General features: G+C 42.0%; 1 protein-coding gene across 3 annotated transcripts in view; it reads right to left on the bottom strand.

Moving 5' to 3' along the window:
• Positions 1 to 21,673, bottom strand: part of LOC119433229 (synergin gamma) — a 30,761-nt gene that overhangs the window by 3,404 nt on the left and 5,684 nt on the right. For all 3 annotated transcript variants that reach the window (XM_037700381.2, XM_049658561.1, XM_049658560.1), the window contains exons 4-10: positions 19,851 to 20,101; positions 16,394 to 17,156; positions 13,762 to 14,355; positions 8,621 to 8,821; positions 5,859 to 6,068; positions 4,195 to 4,292; positions 2,926 to 3,088 (exon numbers count right to left, since the gene is read on the bottom strand). In XM_037700381.2, coding sequence (XP_037556309.1) covers positions 2,926 to 3,088; positions 4,195 to 4,292; positions 5,859 to 6,068; positions 8,621 to 8,821; positions 13,762 to 14,355; positions 16,394 to 17,156; positions 19,851 to 20,101 — 2,280 coding nt within the window. The remainder of the gene's footprint in view (positions 1 to 2,925; positions 3,089 to 4,194; positions 4,293 to 5,858; positions 6,069 to 8,620; positions 8,822 to 13,761; positions 14,356 to 16,393; positions 17,157 to 19,850; positions 20,102 to 21,673) is intronic.

Consider the following 21,673-nt stretch of genomic DNA (forward strand, 5'->3'; position numbering starts at 1 on the left):
GAGAAAGTTAAACTCTACTGACTGTTGGAAGTGGAATTGATTTAGCATAGAAAACTGTCTACAATAACTTTTAAAGATTGCTAAGCTTGAAAAAAAAGTAGAAGCACAAAGTTTACAAGTCTGTAACTGCGCACTAAAAGCACATATCACAGTTCTGTAAACTACATTTGTTAGAGCATCTAAAGCGGACAAATTTGATTTAGTCAATTTCCATTAATTCGACCCTGACGGGTCGAATTAATGGAACACCAGAACACACCGCTGATTCATTTGGCAATATTTTCCCAATTTCCACACACTCCCGAATCAAATGCGGTGCCACTTTCTATGTGTTCAAAGTAGAAAACTAACGTAGAAATTATATTAAAGCTCTTAAACAATGCAGAAATCTAACGCGCACACAATTTTTCAGCAAGCAAAATAGGCAATGGTTTAAGAGGTGTGTCACAACGGCGGCTGGTTTCCTAAAGTCAGCTTTGCCACAATACATCCATGTTATGCAGTAAAGCATACGATAGCATCGAGTGTTCCTGCCCAATTTTATCGAAAAAAAACGAACAAAAAAACATGCGTGTTAGAATCGGATAAATACCGTAATCAAACATTGTGAGCTACGGTTATTGCTCTAAAATCTTCCTAGGGCAGGCTGAAAATAGGTATTTTCAAGAGAAGCTGACCTCTGATCAACGCATTCATTGTCCCCTCAGCTTCACCTAGATAGATGCTGCCATTAAAAGGGTAGCTATTGGGATTACCATAGGGGTCAGATGCATCTGTGCTGACTGGTCAAGTTCGAATTATCCAGCGAAGGCCAATTTCAGGATCGAAATAATGAAAGTTTGGGTCCATAGAAATGAATAGGTGCCGGCAGGGACGTTCAGCCAGGATCGAACTAACGGAAGCCTACTGTATCAACTTAGAGCTTAAGTGAATTTGTTACTATGTTTGCAAGAGTACTGCAGAATTCCTACTCACATTATAATGCTATATTCCACAGCAATGTATAATACATATGAGGTGTGTTCAAAAAGAAACCAAACTTTTGCTATAACACCTTTATTGCTTATGGTACAACATTTTAAGTTCTGTCCCCTTCAAAGTAGTCCCCTCTACTGGCAATGCACTCTTCCCATCTTTTCTTCCATTTTTGGAAAGCCTCCTGGAACGCACTTTCTGGAATGGCATGCAGGTCTCTTCTCGCATTGTCCTGGATCTCCTCCACGGTTCGGAAACGAAGTCCTTTCAGGGTGGTTTTCAGCTTGGGAAATAGAAAAAAGTCTGCTGGGGCTAGGTCTGGAGATTATGGTGGGTGGAATATGGACAAGGAGCGACGCCTGAGCCGGGGCATTATCATAATGCAACATCCAAGCCTGATTTTCCACCAATTCAGGCCTCTTACTGCGCACAGAATCTCTCAAACGTGCTAGGATTCCCTGGTAAACTTCTTTGTTTACCGTCTGACCATGTGGCACAAATTCCTGATGGACAATGCCTTTGCAGTCAAAAAACACAACCAACATCACATTCATTTTTGAACGACTCATGCGTGCATTTTTTGGACAAGGAGAACCTTTGGCCATCCACTGCGATGACTGCACTTTCGTTTCAACATCATAGCCATAAACCCATGTCTCATCGCCTGTTATGATGTTCTTAAGAAAGTTTTCATCGTCATTGGCAGCGGCGAGCAGTTCCTGGCTGATTTCAACACGGGTCTGCTTCTGTTCGTCAGTCAACAAACGCGGCACGAATTTTGCACTGACACGACGCATCCCAAGTTTGTCACTCAAAATTTCATGACATGATCCTACGCTGATACCCACTTCGTAAGCGACTTCTCAAACAGTCAAACGACGATTTCCACGAATCACAGTTTGAACTCTCTCGACGTGGTCATCATCTGTGGATATGGAAGGTCGTCCTGGCTTCGGGTCGTTCTTCCGTCTTCAAAATGCTTGAACCAATCATAGCACTGCGTGCAACTCATACAGTCCTCCCCGTATGCTTGGCTAAGCAATTGAAATGTCTCTGTGAAAGTTTTTCCAAGTTTATAGCAGAACTTCACACACACACGCTGTTCTTCCAATTCTTTCATTGTCACTTTGGCACCAATCCGAAGAACAGCTTGTTCATGTGCTCACTTCAGCGGCTGTATCTCGCCAACTAATGGTCAAAGCGAAACGCGGCAAATGGCAGTTTGTTGTCTAAACCTGCCGCTACATGCGCTTAGTAGCCGCAGCACGCTCCCTCTGCCGGTTGGCGCGCTATTTCAAAAGTTCGGTTTCTTTTTGAACACATCTCAAATTTTGTCGGATGTATTATTAGGTGCCGTTTACAGAATTGCGATATTAACTTTAATTGATAAGCTACAGAGTTGTAAACTTGATAGCGTTGTATTTCTACATCTGAACATTTCAACAATTTTTATTAAAAAATTGACAGCCTAATTCAAAAATTCGCTTCCAACAGTCACTAGATCATAATTTTTTTTTTTCATTCAACAAAGCTAATCGAAATCGGTGCAGCGGTTGCAGAGGAAAACGATTTCACCATTGCCATGTATTTAGGTAATAGTCCCCAGCTAAAGCTTCCCCTTTATATCCCTATACGAAACAGCATGACTGGACAAGACAAGTTGGAGCTGCAGCCACAATACAAATACTGTATCTCGCTTAATTAAAAAATGACAATCCTGCGAATATAGTAATAAAATGTGTTACATTTCATAAGCAATTTAATCAATCGTAAAGTGAATTTCAGAGGAGATGAAGCAGGAGAAGTGCTGCTTCCAAACACTGTGCCAAGTTAGCGCTATGAAAACAGCATGCGGCTCGATTGATGTGATGACTAGTGTTGCCACTCCTGTTCACACAAGACAGGCTGCAGCTTATCACATAAATAAAACACAAGATATCGGTGGCTCACTTTGGATGTAGCCAGCGCCCTCCGCGGTGTCCAGTGCCTCCCTGCACACCTGACTGCTGGCCTCCCGGTTGAAGACAGACTCAGCCTCGCTGATGAGCTCACGTACACTCTCCAAGCAGCGTGTCCAGCTGTCCAGGCAGGCTGCCTCCCCAACTGGAGCGTCCTGGAAAGAGTGAAGCACACGGCACTTACAGTGCTTGCCAGGGCTATGCATGTCACGGTTGTGCACACTACTAGGGCCATCAGAAAATGAGGATACCTTACAGCCATTTGAAAAGTTCCCAATTGTGCTCATGCTTTGCAAGCACATTTTAAATATCAGACATTGGACAATTGAATGGCATCACCTAAAGGGTCGTCCCAAGATCATCTCAGCTCTCATGCAGAAGGGTCCATATGACTAATAAACTTACCAGCCCACAACAGGTCAGGTTTCTCACTAGAGGCTGCAATAAAAAGTTTATTTCCCTCTGGACAGCACATAAATGTGTGTGTATTAGCCAAGCACAAATGCAGTAACACGAAAATGCAAAAATGCACTCCCACAGGCAACTGCTTATGCAGCAAACTAGGGCTACTTGCAAAGCCTGGTGTCTATAACTTTCGTGCTGTATTTAGGCAATTGTTTAACAGATCTTGGGCTGAAACCTAGTCACTCCACTGTGACTACACAAGTTGCTAGGCTCTCCAGTCAGTCTCATCACAGAACATAAGTCAGCTCATCAAAATTCAAGCTCATGTAATCGAAAACTCCAGTTGTTACCAACCCATTCTGAAGCCACCTAATTCAGAAGAGGCTTTTGGTTAATTCAAGCCTTTTGGTTTCTCGGCAGCAAGGTAATAATACAGCCAATAATTGCTGATGCAGAGACATTTTTTGTAGTAGTCAAAATGTGCCTGATTGATATTCAGGCTGCTTTGGACATTCACCAGTACCATCAAAAGACTTAACTGTCAAAACCAATAATGCTTTTATGGCGACAGAGTCGTACCTGTTCTGCTCACACATCTGTTCAAAATTCAACCGAGTGAATACTGTATGGTATTTGTTCACACAACTCATAATTCCATTTGAACCACAATTTATTCAACATTTCGGATAATTCAAGGTTCTGGTAAGGCAAACAAAGAAATGTGACTCCTAAGAGTTTGAATTGACGCAAGTCACTATACATTCCTCTGGGCACTTCCTGGTGCGTCTGCCTACACCGCATATTTGTCAACACAGCATGAGCTTGGTGATGTGAAGTATTGGCACAGCTGCTTTACCTGGTTCAAGCCTCGAATCACGCTGTACTTGTCCAAAAGTAGCACCGGTTGCTCTGTTATGGAAGCTGCACCTTCAGGCTGTGTGTCTGATGTTGTGTCTACAGAAAAAAAAGAAAAAGAAAAAGGACATGTTCATTGCTGCAGTATTTAAACACTGTATACCTTAAACGACTTCTTTCAATAGCAGGCACTTCCTTCCTTGGCAATAACTGCAAGTTTTTGTTAGGTCACTTGATCCCGAACTGTAATTGCTGCACTTTTTGAAACAGTTGCAGTTATTTGCTAAAACAAAATGCATTTGTTTTGTTGAATGAGAATTCCAGACACAAAGCTGAGAAGAGCTGCACTGTAGCATAGCAGTGACGTCCTTGTACAAAATTACAAGTTATGTGATTAATTGGCATTCTGAAAAAAAAAAAAAGAAAGACAGAAAAATGCAAAAATATACACACACGTCACACAACGACAACAGACACACATGTGCCCTCAACACATATCAAAAATAGTCTGCAGAAACCATTGACGATGATTGTCAATGTAAAAGTATAGCCAAACACTTCTAGAAAGCTGTTCTTTTCATTAAATGAATGATGTATTTGAAGGCATTATTTGTTGCAGTGAGAATATTTAGGCACCATTTGTTGTTGCATTGCATAATTCCGTAGAGAACAGAGTCATTAACCAGCACATCTGTAATGGTAGTATAGGTGGATATACACACAAGCTGATTTGTCACATGCACGTTGTTTCCAATGGCACAAACACGGAATGCAACTGCCATTCTCTTCTCCCGCCGCCTCAAGGGGGCAAGAGAGTGTCGGGAAAAAAGAGGACAGCTGTTCTGCCAAAGCACTACACCACAGCATCTAAACCTTCAGACACCCCAAGGCTCTAGTGAGACAGCATGTGCATCTCAAAGACCTTCAATATATGGCGTTCGACAACAAACACACCCCGCAACTCGGTTGCACAAGGGCACATGGCCTGTGCATCGGCGCCTTTTTATCGGTGCGGAAACTCCAACCACCGCCAACAACCACTGACCACCACGAAAGCGGATGAAAGAGCCAAGGAAAGCTATTTGCTTTAGAAGAACGTAAACTTGAATTTTCAAACCAATCAGAAAAGAATGTCTCTACAGAGTCTTTAGGCACAAGGTATGTCAATGCACAGGCCTTGATACGGTTCTCGAAATCCAACATCATGAGGTTATAAATTAATCACATGCGACTGATCAAAGCTATCAAGAGAGCTGTCAGGGTTATAGCAAACATCGCAAATGAAATGCGTTGACAGTTCAACTCACATTTCTTCTTTTAGAAGGTTATTACAAGTTACGTAAGTCCAAAGTTATGGACTAGGATGATCATTTACAGGCAATTCGATCTTATTATCATGTTAATGTTCATTCTCACTATGTGGCCTTTACAGTAAAAGAATCTTAAGTATGGCTAATATTAGCATATGTCTATATTAGGTGCATGTCTATTAACAATTAACTTTAAGTGAAAAAACCATGTGCCATGATGACGTCAGTTGTCGCATCATTTCTAGGAGCAATTAATTAAGAAATATATACTATATGCATGAAGACATTTCTTTTTATGTATGCTCTGTGAACTAAACAAATGCAAACTATATGAATAAATGCCAAAAGGCCTTACCAGATGAAGTGGCAGATTGAGATGCCTCTTCTTGACTGTCAGCCGTGACGACTGCACGGGCTTCATCTGAACACCCCGTCCTCGCTGAAGCAGACTCCTCATCGTCGCTGTTGCCTAGCCGGAAATCAAGGCTTAACACTGATCCATGCCGGCTGGACAGTGAACTATCACGGGCACCAAATTCAAGGCTGTTTACGGAGAGCCCGTCACCTGCAGATGTACATGGTGCATCTTGTAAAACGCTTCCAGGAAAGGCAGTTAGAAAAACAATGAAAACACAAGTGAGAGGAAACAAGCACAGTTAGTGGAGTGGAAAGTTAAATGCACTATTTTTTTTTAGCTTTTAAATGTACAACACAACTCAAACCTCGTGCGCTCGAACCTGAAGCAAACAGCCAACTGAAAAATGATGTAACACTTACTCTTTCTTTAAATGTTCATGGAGCATGGTAGGTGAATCTTCCTCTAAGTTGTGAGAACCTAGTTTGCTATGAATGTAAATGCAATAAATATACGCCATTTTTACAAAATTCATTTTTTTTTACTAGTAGGAGTGTCAATGTCTGAAGACAAGTATGAAACACACTGGACACTTGTCAGGTCTATGCCATATCCATTGGGATGTGTTTGTGCAGTCCCTGTTGCATTTTTATCGCATGCACAACAAATTCAGACACTTCTTTAGTCAACCAATTTATTCTTAGCCAACAGTGTTTCATTTCTGTGACAGGCAATTTTTCTTTTATTACCTTTTAACCCCCCCCCCTCCCCCTTCCACTAGATAGGCCATCATTTACCTATTCCTTCTTCAATGTTAACATTAAGGTACATTGCTTTACAATTTACCAATTATCCTTAGGCAAAGCCTGTTTGCTCTTGCTCCACTTTCAATCTATCTGTCCTCTTAGTCTATGTACATTTTGTCTATGATTACAAGGCTTAACCATCATGCTTTTGCCCTCTTTCTTATCCCTGCAACACCTATTCCCAAGTACACCACACTTTAAAATGACATTTCATGTTAACTACTCAAAGTTAAGGCAAACTGGGCAACAGGAGGGTAAGCCTGCTTGTATGCATTCATGGGGGCAGAAAAGTGCAGAGAGATAGACATGCAAGGGAAGAAGCAAGACAATAGTGCTGACACTCAACTGAAGTTTATTGAAACAAACACCTTAAGATATAATTGAATAAACCACCTCCACTATAACTACAGCAACAAAACTAAAAGGATACAACAAGCAAAAACAAACTGATTACTTAATTCACTTCCCATTTGCACTTGCTTGTGTATTTTTGACAGTTTGTGTTGCTGTAGTGGTAGTGGTTCATGCAAGTGTGTCTTACATTAAACGTGTGAGTGAACATTATTAGCTAATGTAGTCCAAGTTACCTATTCATGTTCTGTTTGTTATTTTTGGTATTGTAACATGTAGCCTACACCTTATCACAGTACACAAACCTACGCCATCCAGAATATTCAAAATCATGTGGCCCGTGTTATTTTGTCTAGCTATTACCCAATTTTCTAGCATCGTGTGCATGATACATGCATTATCCTCCCGACCTGTCGCCTCGCCATAAGTGCCTATATCACAATTTTTATCGTTTTAACCACACTCTTGGAGACCAGCTCCTAACATCTTCCTGCTATATTTAATTTCGTTTTGATCATAATCTAAATGCTGCTGCATCTCTTGCAGAACAAACTTATTTTATGACTTTTATTCCGAAAACAAGTGTGGACTGGAACTAAATTTCTGCTTCCATTACTACCAACCTAGACAATGCGAACTTCAAGACAGTATTACGCAATATAATTTAGTAACCAAGCCAACTTATGTATAAATTTTGTTAGTTCAGACCCTCTCCTTTTGGTAATCCATTCAGTCCCTAAATATAAATAAACAATTAAATGTACTACCTTTTTAGCCTTAGCGCACAAAAGAGACCAGGACAGTACAAAAGATACAGACAAGGTGTTTGCGTCTTTTGTACTGTTCCCGTGTACTTTACACGCTAATAGGCCAGAAATGACATGCCACCATGACCAAACTTTGAATTCTTTAAAATTTTAATATTTTAGATTCTACCTTATTTCACTTTCTCTTTATTTTTCACTGCTTACATTGTTGTTCGATACACAGGCATTATAAATACAGTCTGCTCCTGACATTTCACAGTGCTTGATGTGCCTGTCGATTCTCTGCATAATCCATAATCTACTAAAGGACAAAATAATCCAGTGTTATGTCTTCCTATGAATATATGTTATCTTTTTGTGCATTTGTAACTCTTTTTCTCTCACAAATTGTAACCAATTAGAGTACCTTGCCTGGCGATGACGTTGAATGCCCCATAGAGAACTCTTTCATGCATGCTCTCAATGGCATAAGACACTGAGTGATGCTATCCTGTATTTGTACAGTCAATTATTTAGTTATTGACTTTTATCTGATATTTGTACTGTCTATTTAACAAAGGGCAATTTGTTTTGCACAGAACATTTTTTGTTGAGTACAATGTTTCTTTGTTTGTGTATTGTTTCCCACTTCTACCTAAGGCCTGAAACTCAGGTCAGTTGTATTAAAGTAAATAAATAATATGTACTCAAATTAGCCCTGTCATCCCCTTGCCTTTGAGGAACATGTAAGGTGCTATGAAAAAACAAACAAACAAATGAGTCAGCTCGTGTGTCTCATTCCATGTTTATCTGTATCTCTTCATGCTGTTTGGCCATCAATAAGCCAGGCAAAACTAACCTAGAGAGATGGTGTCATTGTACTGTGACGAAAAGGGTCCAGGATTGTACAGGAGATCACCAAACATGTGTGCGCGTTTTTCAGGAGTTGTAGGCGCCGGTGGAGGGACAACTTGAACGTGGCAAAAGTCACCAAAGTCTTCCTCATCCTCCTTATCATCATCTGGCAGCGGGTTGTGCCACGTCTCGGTACTGTGACAACCTGAAAACAGTGTTCAGACATATGTCTTTTGAGGCTATAACTGTGTTCGATACATAGCAGATAACTGCTACAAATGCTGGAGAGACTGCTCTCACTGGTTGCATTCATGACCAAAACAGCACAGCACATTTGAAATGAAGACATAGGTATGCATCATTTCATTCCAGGTAACATTGTCACATACTCTTAGTCACAAAATATTACACAATTATTGCCATGGAAGGCACTGTAGATTGAAACCTATTTACCATTGAATGCGCAGAATGACGTGCTTCTGCAAACAATGGCCACAGCACACCGCATGCGTCTATGAACATATTATACCATGTCTCAAACTGGCAGCACAAAGGTGCACAAATAATGCATTATTTGACATAACCTTGTGTCCACAAGTTGTAGTTGAAATAAATGAAGCAGTTATTCCGTAGAACAATTACATGTCAAGAACAACTGCACTGCAAAATTTGCCGTGAGACACCTACGCCTGTACTACCTTGCATAGCTTCCGTATTTTCTACGGAATATGTACATAAACAGCGTTCGTGTAGTCCGTTTAACTCCTCCTGTGTCCGTGTCTGCACGACCTAACTTTTTTCTAATATAGCTTCCATAGCATTTCCTGCTAGGTATGAAACGGAGTACAGATACTATGGAAACATCGTGGCTCAACATGAAGGTAGATGCATGTTGACATCATGGCAGGAATGCGCAGTTAATTACAAATCACAATGTTGAGTTTCTGAACACGTTCCGGATGCTCGTTTTCTTATATTCAATCTTCTCTCTGTATGCAGGTTCAATTAGAGTTTAGTCAATGCAAGCATTCAGAATGATATCACAATATGGCGGTTGCACGTCTGGCAATAATCAAGTACGCTTAAAAGGAAGGGTCCATTCTTATCCTCCTTATTTGAAGACATGCAAAATACAGGAGCTCTCTCCTTACTGAGCTGCTAAACTGATTTCAATTAAATTTGTTGTATTTAAAAGCAAAAGTCAAACCTTAGTGACAGTTGGAAACGGGCTAAAGTTCACAGCCTTAAATTTTTTGCTAGCTAGCATCAATGAAAACTAATAAAATAAAATAAAGAACATCATGTTTGCGACTACCTCTGCAACAAAAACGGATATTGTAGTTTTGTAAACAGCCAGCGATACAGAATTTTAATGTGGACTAACATGACATATTTTGTTACAGCTTACATAGTCTTCAAGCTGTTTACACAAGTTGCGCAATAGTCTTATTACAAGACAATACTTTTTAGAGTTAAATGCAATTTTATACCAATTTTATCTATGTTTAGAAGTGCTAACAGGTACTACTAACAAAATTGCAGTAACCTGTAAAATTATAAAAAAGCTTTTACAAGTTTTCCAATTTTCTCTGAAACTTTAGGCCCTTAATGAGAGGAATACTCTGAACAGACGCTAGAATTTGACTTTTTATATTAAATTGGTTCAGCGTTTGCTTATTGTGGACACTTCTGCATAACCCATGTAACCTTTGAGTAAGGAAGTCATGCCATACAGCTTCCTTTTAAAGAATAGAAACACCTCATCTCACTACAGGTGCTATTACTGAAATGTTCAAACAAGATTGTGTGGACTTAATGTAATGAATATTTTTGTTTATTATTGCACCTTTCACAACGTTACTTAGCACAGGTAGCCATATAGTAAACATATCAGTGTTGATGTGCTTCTCGGTGCCATGTGAAGACAGCAAAAAACAAAAAATAATAATAATAAATAAATTATGGGGTTTTTCGTGCCAAAACCACGATATGATTGAGGCACGCCGTAGTGGGGGACTCCGGAAATTTCGACCACATGGGGTTCTTTAACGTGCACCTAAATCTAAGTACATGGGTGTTTTCGCATTACGCCCCCATCGAAATGCGGCCGCCGTGGCCGGGATTCGATCCCGCGACCTCGTGCTCAGCAGCCCAACACCATAGCCACTGAGCAACCACGGCAACCACGGCAAGACAGCAAGCAGGTCGATTACAGAAAGAGACATAACGAAGAGACGATACCGAAAACAGACTGCATGAGGCTGCCATAGCAGTGAAAACATTTTTTCACCCAGTGGTGAGTAAACACAACGTAAAAGCAGTGTAGGCTCCCTATATACAACCTTCTATTGGCACAGGAACATTGGCATCCATGAATTTTATATTTGCCACCAAGAGGCTTTGCAGCAAAGAGAAAACATGATGCAAATTTCAAGACCAGTGGGAGACAACTTCAAAATTTTTTTGTTGACTTAAAAAGAAGTGCCATCAGATGCACTACTTGGGATACCTTTACTAGGACCACCTCAATGTTCAAGTGGCTGCTAAACCCAGGGACTAAACCCATAGAAGCTAAACCCATAGAAGCAGCAGAGGCTCTTTGTGACCGCTAGTCAAGGTTGCGGTTTGATGCCTCATTTGACGTCCTATGGTAGCGGATGAACTCAAGAGTAACGAGCTAGGTCTAAAGGAACCTCGTGTGCCCCGAGTTTCGCAGCCGCCCAAAAGGCTTCAATTCACATACAAGCCTGAGGAACCTGCAGCGCTTGATGGCAAGTCGTCACAGAGAAAATAGTTTTTTGCCGCTATCGATCGTATTACCAGCGAGATCTGACGGCGATTTGAACAGCCTGGCATGGAGCAGCTGGTTAGCCTCGAGCGCATTTTGACTGACGCTGCTGAAGGTCGAAACTTCGCGGCAAACAACCGAAATTAGCTTTTAGGAGCACATGCTGTAGATTTTGACATCAGCAGGCTTTCAGCGCAACTCGTGCTTCTCCCAATCGCTCCTGCGTGACGAGGGTCCAGCCGCAAGTGAACGCATTTTACAAATTCTGCAGGGGAAGTCTGCAGATATGCGTAAGAAGATGGACGAGGTTGTCCGGTACCTGCAACTCGTGTTTTCTGTGCCTGCGTCAGCTGCTTCAGGAGAGCGAACTTTCAGCGCTCTGAGGCGCCGTAAAAATATTTTTGCTCAATCGAATGACCCAGAGGAGGCTGACACACCTTCTCCTCCTCCACGTGCACAAGAGAGCTGCAGAACACATTTGTATACTTGCGTCAGTTGACATTTGCTTCACTGCGGGAGCGAATGGAGAAATATGAAAAACGATTTTTCGTAGCTTTCGAACCCGTTTTGTCATTTGCGCGGTCTACGCAGGTTTTCAGTGCTTCTGAAATTTACAACCATTTTTAAAGTGTTTACCAATGCAGAATAAGCGAGGATGCAAAATGTAAAATTTAGTACGGCTAAAATGCAATAAAACATTAATAATTGATGTCATTAAAATTATACGAATTATTAAAACAATAAAATGTAAAGTAAGAATTGATAATATTGAGAAAAAATAACACAATATACAAACACGACAATACTTGCCCCCCCCCCCCCAACTCCCGAAAACGTTCTGGAGTCCTTGGCTAAACCTACACCAAAAATAACATCCTGGGGATGCAATGCATTTTAATGTCTTATCATTGTTCACAGGACTCTCATGAAAGTGAAAAACTACTTTCTTGTTCAAATAACACGGGCACATGGTCACATCAGCACTTATATTATCATTACAATCATTATCATCCGCCTATTTATGTTCACTGAAGAATGAAGGCTCCTCCCGATGATCTCCAATTACCCCTATCTTGTGCCAGCTGACACCATCCTTTTGCCTGCAAATTTCCTAACTTCATCACACAACCTAGTTCACTGCCACCCAGACAATGAATCCTTAACTTCATCACACAACCTAGTTCACTGCCACCCAGACAATGAATCCTTTCTCTTGGCACCCATTCTGTGACTCTTAATAGACCACTAGTTATTTGCTATACACATTACATGTCCTGCCCCGACTCCATTTCTTCTTAATGTCTCTTGCGATGTACCTCTACGCATGTGGACAAAGAGTCCATTTCTCCAATTTGTTCAGGTAAATGCATCCATTGCTCACCTAAACAGACCGATTTACCATCACATTCCAATATGCTGTCTTCACTTTTGAGTTCAGATTTCTGCGTCATCTGGTGACATTTGAAATGTACTATACATATTTATTTTTCATCTTCGGTAACATTACAGCAGTACGTCTCACCTAACTCATCAATCTTCTAAATAACCAATGGCAATAAAATGATTGAACGCTTGTCATATGGTATCACCGGCATATATTTTTATGCTATTCCCGAATACTTTAGGTTACGATTTGTTTGATTTTCTAAACGATGGAAACCATTGCCCACGGGAATGTACACTGGGTTTGACGAAGTTAATGGAATGGCAAGCAGACGCTCTGAAGTGACCACAGAGTACTCCAGGTGTGTTGATACATTTCAAGCCTATCTTTAATTTACTTTAATTATCTGTAATTTAACTTTTACATACAAGCACATCCCATTACCATCAAGACAATGCAATGCCAATGAACAGATACGCCCAGGGAATGACAATTAGATTTTTTATTAACTGTCTGCGCAGCACTGCTTTCTTAATAAATTAATTCTTGTTTTTTTTTTAACTTATCAGCTTCATATTTTGGGAAAGGAGAGAGAGAAAAATTTAAGGTATCAGCAATTCAAAAGTTCAAGTACAGTATTCTTAAAAGCAGCAATTAATATGCCCCAGTAACTCATATTGCTCAATTTAATTATTGCAATAATTTACGACTGCTCTTCTTCTGAAGTCAGCTTTGTGATACAGGAAATGACAATGTAACACAGTCTAAACGTGTTTGACGTTGAGTTCAGCTCAAATGTTTTCGCACACTGAAGCTCTTATGTGCATGGTTGATGCCGTCAAACACACACGACAGTTATTCTCTAGTGGGCTCAGGCACACAAGAGTTGTTTGGCCCACATTTTGAGCCATTCCATTCTCATTAAAATGGATAGTTTGCCCAGAATGGGATATCAAGAGGCACTAAGCCTTACCAGAGTCCGTGGCGTCCACACTTGTATTTGCATCCTTTGCATTGCTTGCAGGAGCATCCATCACATTCCACAATGACGGTCCATCATCACAGAGTTCTTTGAACACACTGTACCGATCTTCAGAGGGCACAGATGGCTTGGAATCTTCAGGAAATGCTGTCTGGAAATCAGCGAAATCATCATCCAGATCTGGTACCTGTTCCGGCACCGTTTTACTGTTAGTTGACGGAGCAGAAAGAGGAGGTTGTGCAGGAGCAGGCTGAGAATCCAGGGGTTTCGAAGCCATAAGAGCGTTCAAGTTGATTTTGAGGCCAAAGTTAAATGTCTTTGGCGCCTTAGGGCTTTCACAAATGTTGTTTCGCTGCTTAGATAGCTGCAAATTATGCATATTCGCAGTCGTAATCTTGGGAGGTTTTAACCGTGGAGAGTCTGGAAGCGAATTTACTTTCTCAGTATTGTTGGGTAAGACAGGTTGAGCGAGCGGTGACTCATCAGCAGACATTCTTGGCATGTCGGCTATAAGAGGCGGCGGCTGTTGTGAATGACTCCGTTCTGGTGCTGATTTGAAGTCATCAAAGTCGTCGTCAAAATCTCCTAGTGCAAAGAAACAAAGCACACCATCAGATCAACTGGCTATCACAACTACAATACAGTTTTAGTATAGCATTTCTGTCATCTGTGTAGTGGGCATTCAAAGTGTTTGCAGCACACTAGATGCATTCTCCTAAGAGGAAGTCTTAGCAGTTAATATAGAGTTCTGTATCACAAAATCCAAAGGTGATGGTACCATTCAATCGCTAAAAACCAAGATTCACGGCAATGGTTGCATTGTTTGTTACACCAGACAGCGTTGAAGCTGAGATTTTAAGATCAGCAAAAAATTATTGTTGATACTTAGTCGTCAATGGGAGGTGAAAATTAGCAAAAGTAGATAGGACCATTTAATTCTTCATGAATGTGATGCAAGAAACGACGGCCACAGTGAATTTGGCATGAAGCAGGTGTCCTAGGCACTGTTACGCTGCTATGTTAAGTGGACCCTGCAACACATTTTATGAAGCCACTGCGCCAGAAAGTGAGTGATCCCACGAATCTACTTCACTAAAACTGCCCACTTTTGTAAGAAAGCAGTTGGGGTAAGAAATAAATGAGAGATGCAATACATAGCAGAGTTGCTGCAAGTGTTATCAACAGGAGAGAGGGCAGGTACTCACATTGAGAAGAACACTCCTGATACGACTAACTGCCATACCAATTAAATTTGCAAAAGACAGCTAAGAACTTTTTGCTACAAGGTCATATTTCCATAAAAGCAGTGCACAAAATGCGGTTAACATAGGCAATTATGGAGACTTTACAGATCCACACAGGTGTTCCAAACCGTTAAGTCTATCCATCCATGCAGAGGCACATTAGACCGAGCAGAACTTACACTTGTGACGTTACATTAAATGAAATGCAGTATGTGATGCTTTAATAAATTAGCAGCAAATTAAAGAACATCAAGGAACTGCATTTACGAACCTGACAAGGCATGCCTATCAGCTAAAGTTCCTGAGCCTGAGAAGAACTTCAACAAAAAGTTAAAAGGTAAGCATGTTTGTTCTCAACACCACTAGTATTAAAGAGTATCAGTCTCAGTGAGCATCAAGCTTAGTATTGCTGTTATGGATGGTTTGATGTACGGTGCTCGCGCTAAATGAGCTATACATTTCGGTCATAAAAAGTTATACAGATGCTGTCATGCCCATAACTGAAGTGTCATTCAACACACAATTGCGATGCAGTAGGTATGAGCACGACCAAAAATTGAAGCTGTGTAGTAAAAACATTAACATGTGCAGGCCCCAAGAGCAGCACATGTTAAAAATATTCTACGTAATGAGAGTTCTACTATTATGGCACACCTGCAACTGAATTCAGGTAGGAAGATTGTTATGCTCAAAGTACGCGGCACACTTTTTGGCCCATGGTGACCAACCATCTACTGTTCAGCAGTAAGTGTAAGGAGTGGCTCAGGTTGCCCCAAAATGAGTTGGGCCAGTCTATACGAGACCAATCCATGCTATAATTTCAAACTACATTTTATCAAGCACACAATGACACCCATGAACTGTCCTCATTGTTGATGAAACATTAGATGGTCTTGCCTGCAAAAGTGCTACAGCAAAGCAAGCTTCATAACGCAAAAAAGGTAAGGCGTGCAGACACGGACACAAGAGAAGTGGACAACACAAACGCCGAACACAAATGCCGGCGTTTGTGTTGTCCACTTCCGGCGTTTGTGCTGTCCACTTCTCTTCTCATGTCCGTGTCTGCACGCCTTACCTTTTTTGCATGATGAATCCTTACCAACTAGCTCAGCTTTCTGTCGTTCAAAGCAAGCTTGTAGTTACACTCAGATAATTTTTTCTCCGCAAAAAGGCTTTAGAATAAGATACAAACTATTTTTGCATGCCTTTTTCTTCATTACTTGAATTTACAATAAAGGTCCCATTTGACAAATAAAGTACAGGGAAGCTTGCATCGTTTATAAGAAGAATGCTCCGTACTGACAAGATTGACGCAGTGGAACTACTTGTTAGGCACAAACTGGGCAGCAAGAATTTCTTTCAGCATTCAATCGTCCTACCTGAACCAGTGGGCTGTGTGGAGTGCTTGAAAACTTGTTCAGTAGGCAGCGGGCAGCCATGGTTTGCCAGCAATGGCACAGAGCCAGCAAACACACCACCATTTCCCAGAGCACCACTGCACTCGCCAGATGCCCCGACCGAACTGCAGGTAGCAGACGACCCCTTAGGCACAGCCGGTGTGGCCGAAACAAACGTCACCGACGAATGTGATGACAGAGCTGGTGGCACTGAAGATACGGGGGGCCCCATCAACCTCGGCACAGCCGACGTGACTGGCACAGGACACGTTGACGATGCAAGCGTTACCACAGGTGTAGACGATGCAAGTGCTGTCACAGGAGGAACAGACGACACGAATGTTGCGGGAACAGACGACACGAACATTGCAGGAACAGACGGCGCAATCGTGGTGGGGACAGAGCTCATGAATGGCATAGCAGGAACAGACGGTGCCCCCAGCAGAGGCTCCGCAGCAGGCGATGACATATAAGTTGTGGTGGGTGCAGATGACACTGGTGCTGGTGGCAAAGGACTCGCAGTGGACAACGGGAAGAGGCTACCCGAGGCCTGGAATGTTGGGCAGCAAGTTACTGGGGGCTGCTGTGGCGCTGGCGGTGAAGGTGACGGCGAAGACCGGCTTGGCCATGCCTGGGGGAGTGTTCCACCAGGAGCAGTGCAGACGTTGTTCACGGGCTGGGCAAACATGGGTACTGGGGGCTGCGGTAACCGGAAAAGCAGCTCCAGCTCGGGTGGGTAGCCTTTCTGCAAACGGAGAGAAAGATGAAGAATGTATCAGGGCATTGCTGCAAAGTAAAGGAGAAGCTCCAGCCCAACCAATCTATTGCACAGAAGTAAATGAACTTTCACATATATTAATGCTAATAGCATTCTTTGGAAGTATGGCGCCAGTTGACCGCCAAAGCATCCAGTTCGCGGTATGTCTCTATATCTCTATGTATGTCCGCACCTAACCTCTTCCTCGTCAACTTGGGTCACCAGGTAGTCCATGGTCAAATGGGTAGAGCTCTGGGCTGCTGTGCTGGGGGCACCAAGTTCAAAATCAACTGTGAGACCAACTTAGGTCGCTGGGCACACAACTCTGGGTATGTGGTGCACTTCAATGACCCCCTTTCACGCCAAATTGGGCGACTGGGTATGCGACTGGGTGTGTGTTGCTCATTATTGAACTTATTTGATGCCAATTTGGGTCACAGGGCATTTGCCCCCAGGTATGTGACTCTCTTCAATGACCCTCCATCTTTGGTCACTGGGTATGTACCGCTTTTCTCAATAACCATTATATAAAATAAGTCATAAACAATTACCCACCAACCATAAGATAGACTGCTAATAGCATTCAAGTTGCCATTTATCTCTAAAGGATGGATGCACTGGCAATGTTTTTAAAATCTTCTTTCTGGGGTTTTACGTGCCAAAACCAGTTCTGATTATGAAGCACGTCGTAGTGGAGGGCTCCGGATTAATTTTGACCACCTGGGGTTCTTTAACGTGCACTAAAATGCAAGCACACGGGTGTTTTTGCTTTCCGCCTCCATCGAAATGCGGCCGCCGCGGCCGGGATTCGATTCCCGCGATCTTGCTTTTGTTTTCTATTTCATGTTCATGTTTATACAAATTCATGAAATAGACGCTGAGATGGAGTGAAGGAGAATTTCCTGACTATTTTACACGCACACAAACAAATTTTACTCTGTTGGTGGCATTATTATGGTGGCGACTGGCTCAAAATGATGTTGCACAAAGCAACAAGGCAGTCCATATCGCTGTAAAAGGAAATCACTGTTGCAAACAACCAACACCTGCTGCAAAGAATTTCGCTATAATTAATATAACGAATTTACAACATGTAGAAACTAAGGAAAAGCAAGAAATGCAAATGTTCCAATAAGGAACAAAAGCCAAAAAACGAACTTGCAAGTTTTCATAACAGCTGAGATAACAAACCTTCGTGACAATCCCATATGCATCAATATAAAGAAAGGAAGGAAAAAGTAAGAAGGCTTTCACTTCGAGTAATTCATGGAAGTTGACAGAAAGTTGCACTTTTTAAAGCAAAGCTTGCTTTGCGAACCCGTCAGTGCCTCTCTTGCTGACCGTGGCTGCCGCCTGCTGCTGCTGCTGCTGTCTCGCCGAAAAACTCACACTTGGTTGCGGGACGGCGGCACCATCTAGGAGCTATGGCTCAAACTACTTCGCCCGCAGCAGTGGAAGGTAGAGGGGGGAAGCCGGCCTGCGCATGCAGGTCGTCGACTGCTGGTGGAAGGGCGAGGGGGCCGCTAGGTGAAGAGTCGCAATGAGACTAGAGAGAGGGCACCGGAGGAGATGGCCTCATGTTGGGCATGCGTTACGCCGCCTGGAAACCATGTGGACGGTCGGTCGCATATGTGCCTCCAAGGGGAGGTCACGTACCCCAAACAAATGGCGCAGAAAGCCAGCTTGCCTCTTTCAATCCCTATAACGCTGGTTGCGTTCAAAGGTGCATTTTGCTGCAGAGCCCCTCATTCGGGGCATCCTTGAGCCAGATGACATGGTGCACGTAAACACTGCCTCGTAAGCTTCGCTGTATATAGATTCCAACAGGACACGTTGGATCTGCTGCAATTTTTTTTATTTTGTACTAATGTCATGTCAATCTGTTGTGATTTTTCAATATGATTTAACGATTCCTGCAGTTCTCCAGTGCATTATATGCATGTGATGTTTCAAATCTTGAGCTTCCCTGTAAACAGCACATCAACTGGCTGATTCCCGTTCATAAGTGCTCACTTTATGCAAACCAACCTACCCCCTCAGCTATTAAACACACAATTTCAACTTCCTGTGACATAATTTCAGTCACCTTTTTTCTAACTGTTATGTTGCCATGCAATGCTTTAAAGCACATCTCTCATACAATAATGTCTGTAATGCTACCATCATCTTGTACAATGTAAGCTGGTGCGTTGCAAATTTGGACAGACAGCTGCCAAAGCACTCAACATATCATACAGCTTATACAGCCCCGACTACTGAAAGCTGCATGAATAAGAGCGTTAGCTATAGAACTCTTTCGTCAAAACTGCTGGCTCATTCAGGCTCAGATTTTGCACAGAAGTGGCATTTAATGGTGCATGACATTTGGTACCATATCTCTGGTTCATTATTTTTTTCTTTGTTCAGAATAAATCAGAAGTACTGTGTGATGTCTGCGGTGACACCAGGTGAATAAAATTAGATCTTGCGGGAAAGAAACAGTGGCACCATCTATCACAGTTACGGCAAAGTATGTGTTGTTTCACCCAAAAAAATGACAGATGGCACCATCGTCTCGGGACTTCTGCTAGATATTTGCACATGAGAAAGAACGTGGTTAATCCAAAAGAGTCACGTATGTCTGGCACTCTTATTCAAGCAAGATTCAGGACAACTAGGTGCATTAACACGGCCATCACTCACCTGAGCAAGTGCAACCAAGGCGAGAGCCGCATACAGCTCAGGCTGTGTGAATGACCCAGGCACAGTGCGGCTACAAATATCCCAGATCCGACCCAGGGCAGATCGGGACAGCCCCGATGACAGCAGCAGTGAGCAGAACAGGGCGCTGTTGATGCCGCCGGGACCCGACAGTTGTCGTTCCAGGTCACGGTACACAGTGGGCACATCCCCACGCTGGCACCAAATGGGGAAATAGCTGGTCGGTGCAGCCTCTGCATTATTAGTAGAACAATAATGTCAAATTGAATTGAACAATGTCAAAAAAAAAATAAAGTTTGGATGTTTCAGAATCTGTGCAGATTCCTTGTTCACAATGAGGTGATCATCACAAGAATAATTTGTAATGAATGCTTGAGCATTATTCGCAGGGTTAAAGAACACATGTTGTCCAGATTGCCTTGTGTCCTGTTTAACATTGTTTGCTGTTCAATAACTGTTGAGAAACAGGCATGCTTTCAGAGCTTTGAATAACCAGCAATGCAAGACTGTGCATGACAACCAACTTTGCTCTTCAACAATGCATAAAAAGCTGTATAGATAAGACCTCTACTTTCTGCAGTGTGTATAAGTTAAAAGACAATGACCCTCCTTTTCAGAATGTACAAAAGTGAAATGACCAACATCAGCTGCTTTCTACAGCAGATAAGAACAAAAGGACAAAGGTCATTTTTTTGCAAGAAACAGGATTTACAAGATAAACAGCGGCTCTTGCCTGCAATGTTAAACCATGTTAGCTATAATGCAGACTAATTGAGTAAACTTTAAAAAAAGAAGTCATTTTGAAAAGAGGGCATTAAAGAACTTTCACAGTAGTCTTTAATAAAAAGTTGTTTTCTTCTGGCTGGAATTCAACTACTTCTGAGCTGTTTACTACTTTTTTCAAGAAACAGTATGACTTTTCTTCTTTTAACTTAGACTAGTTGTGAATTATGTGTGCTAACTGAAGCATTTCCCCAAAAGAGCAACACCACATTGAACACAATTGTGTGCCAGCAGAAGCCTACAGAAAACAACCCCATTTATTGCAGCCTGACAAATATATACACACACCGTGTACATCACACATGTGCTGGGCATCACCAGAGTACACATGGCATGAAAAGACACCTATTACAATAACACGTGGTATGATAATGCCACGCTAACCTTGGCTTCTGTAGTGCATACTACTGTACTTGTGCAAGAGTCAAATATGAGAGAGACGGTTCAAGCACAAAAACAGGAAGATATCGGTTGCACAGAGGCCAAATAGTGTAGTTACTTTTCACTTGCAGAAAACCAAAACTCTTGTGTGTCACCCCTCCTGTTCATTACTGATGAACGTAACACAGCACATTTGTTGGCACAAAGCAAAGCACCAGAAACAGTTTTGTTTTACATTACATACATAAAAGTGAAAGTGTTCCCTAAAAAGGTTGAACAGCTTAGTACAAGGGGACCATAACAAAGTGCCATTTCAGACTAGTTCGTATTCAATTTTTTATGTTATAGTACAACACACAGAAAAGGCACAATTGCCTTAGTGCTCTGTCTCACAACCTCCGTGCAGAGGTTGTGCCAGTTGTGCCTTTCATGGAGCTGTGGAGACCTGATTAGCTAATCACTTCAGTCTCTGCCCATGCCCTCGTACTTTTTATCCTTTAACTGCATAGAAAATAAAACGCAAGATACACACTTTGTACTACACATACAAACACTTGCATCTCTGTCTTACATAATCATTGTGTATTGTTTCATCCATGTCTGGTGCTTTTTTTTTTTTCTCCGTGTGGAGGTTGTGGATT

This window comes from Dermacentor silvarum, chromosome 11 (assembly GCF_013339745.2).
Source record: "Dermacentor silvarum isolate Dsil-2018 chromosome 11, BIME_Dsil_1.4, whole genome shotgun sequence".
Classification (NCBI taxonomy): Eukaryota; Metazoa; Arthropoda; class Arachnida; order Ixodida; family Ixodidae; genus Dermacentor; species Dermacentor silvarum.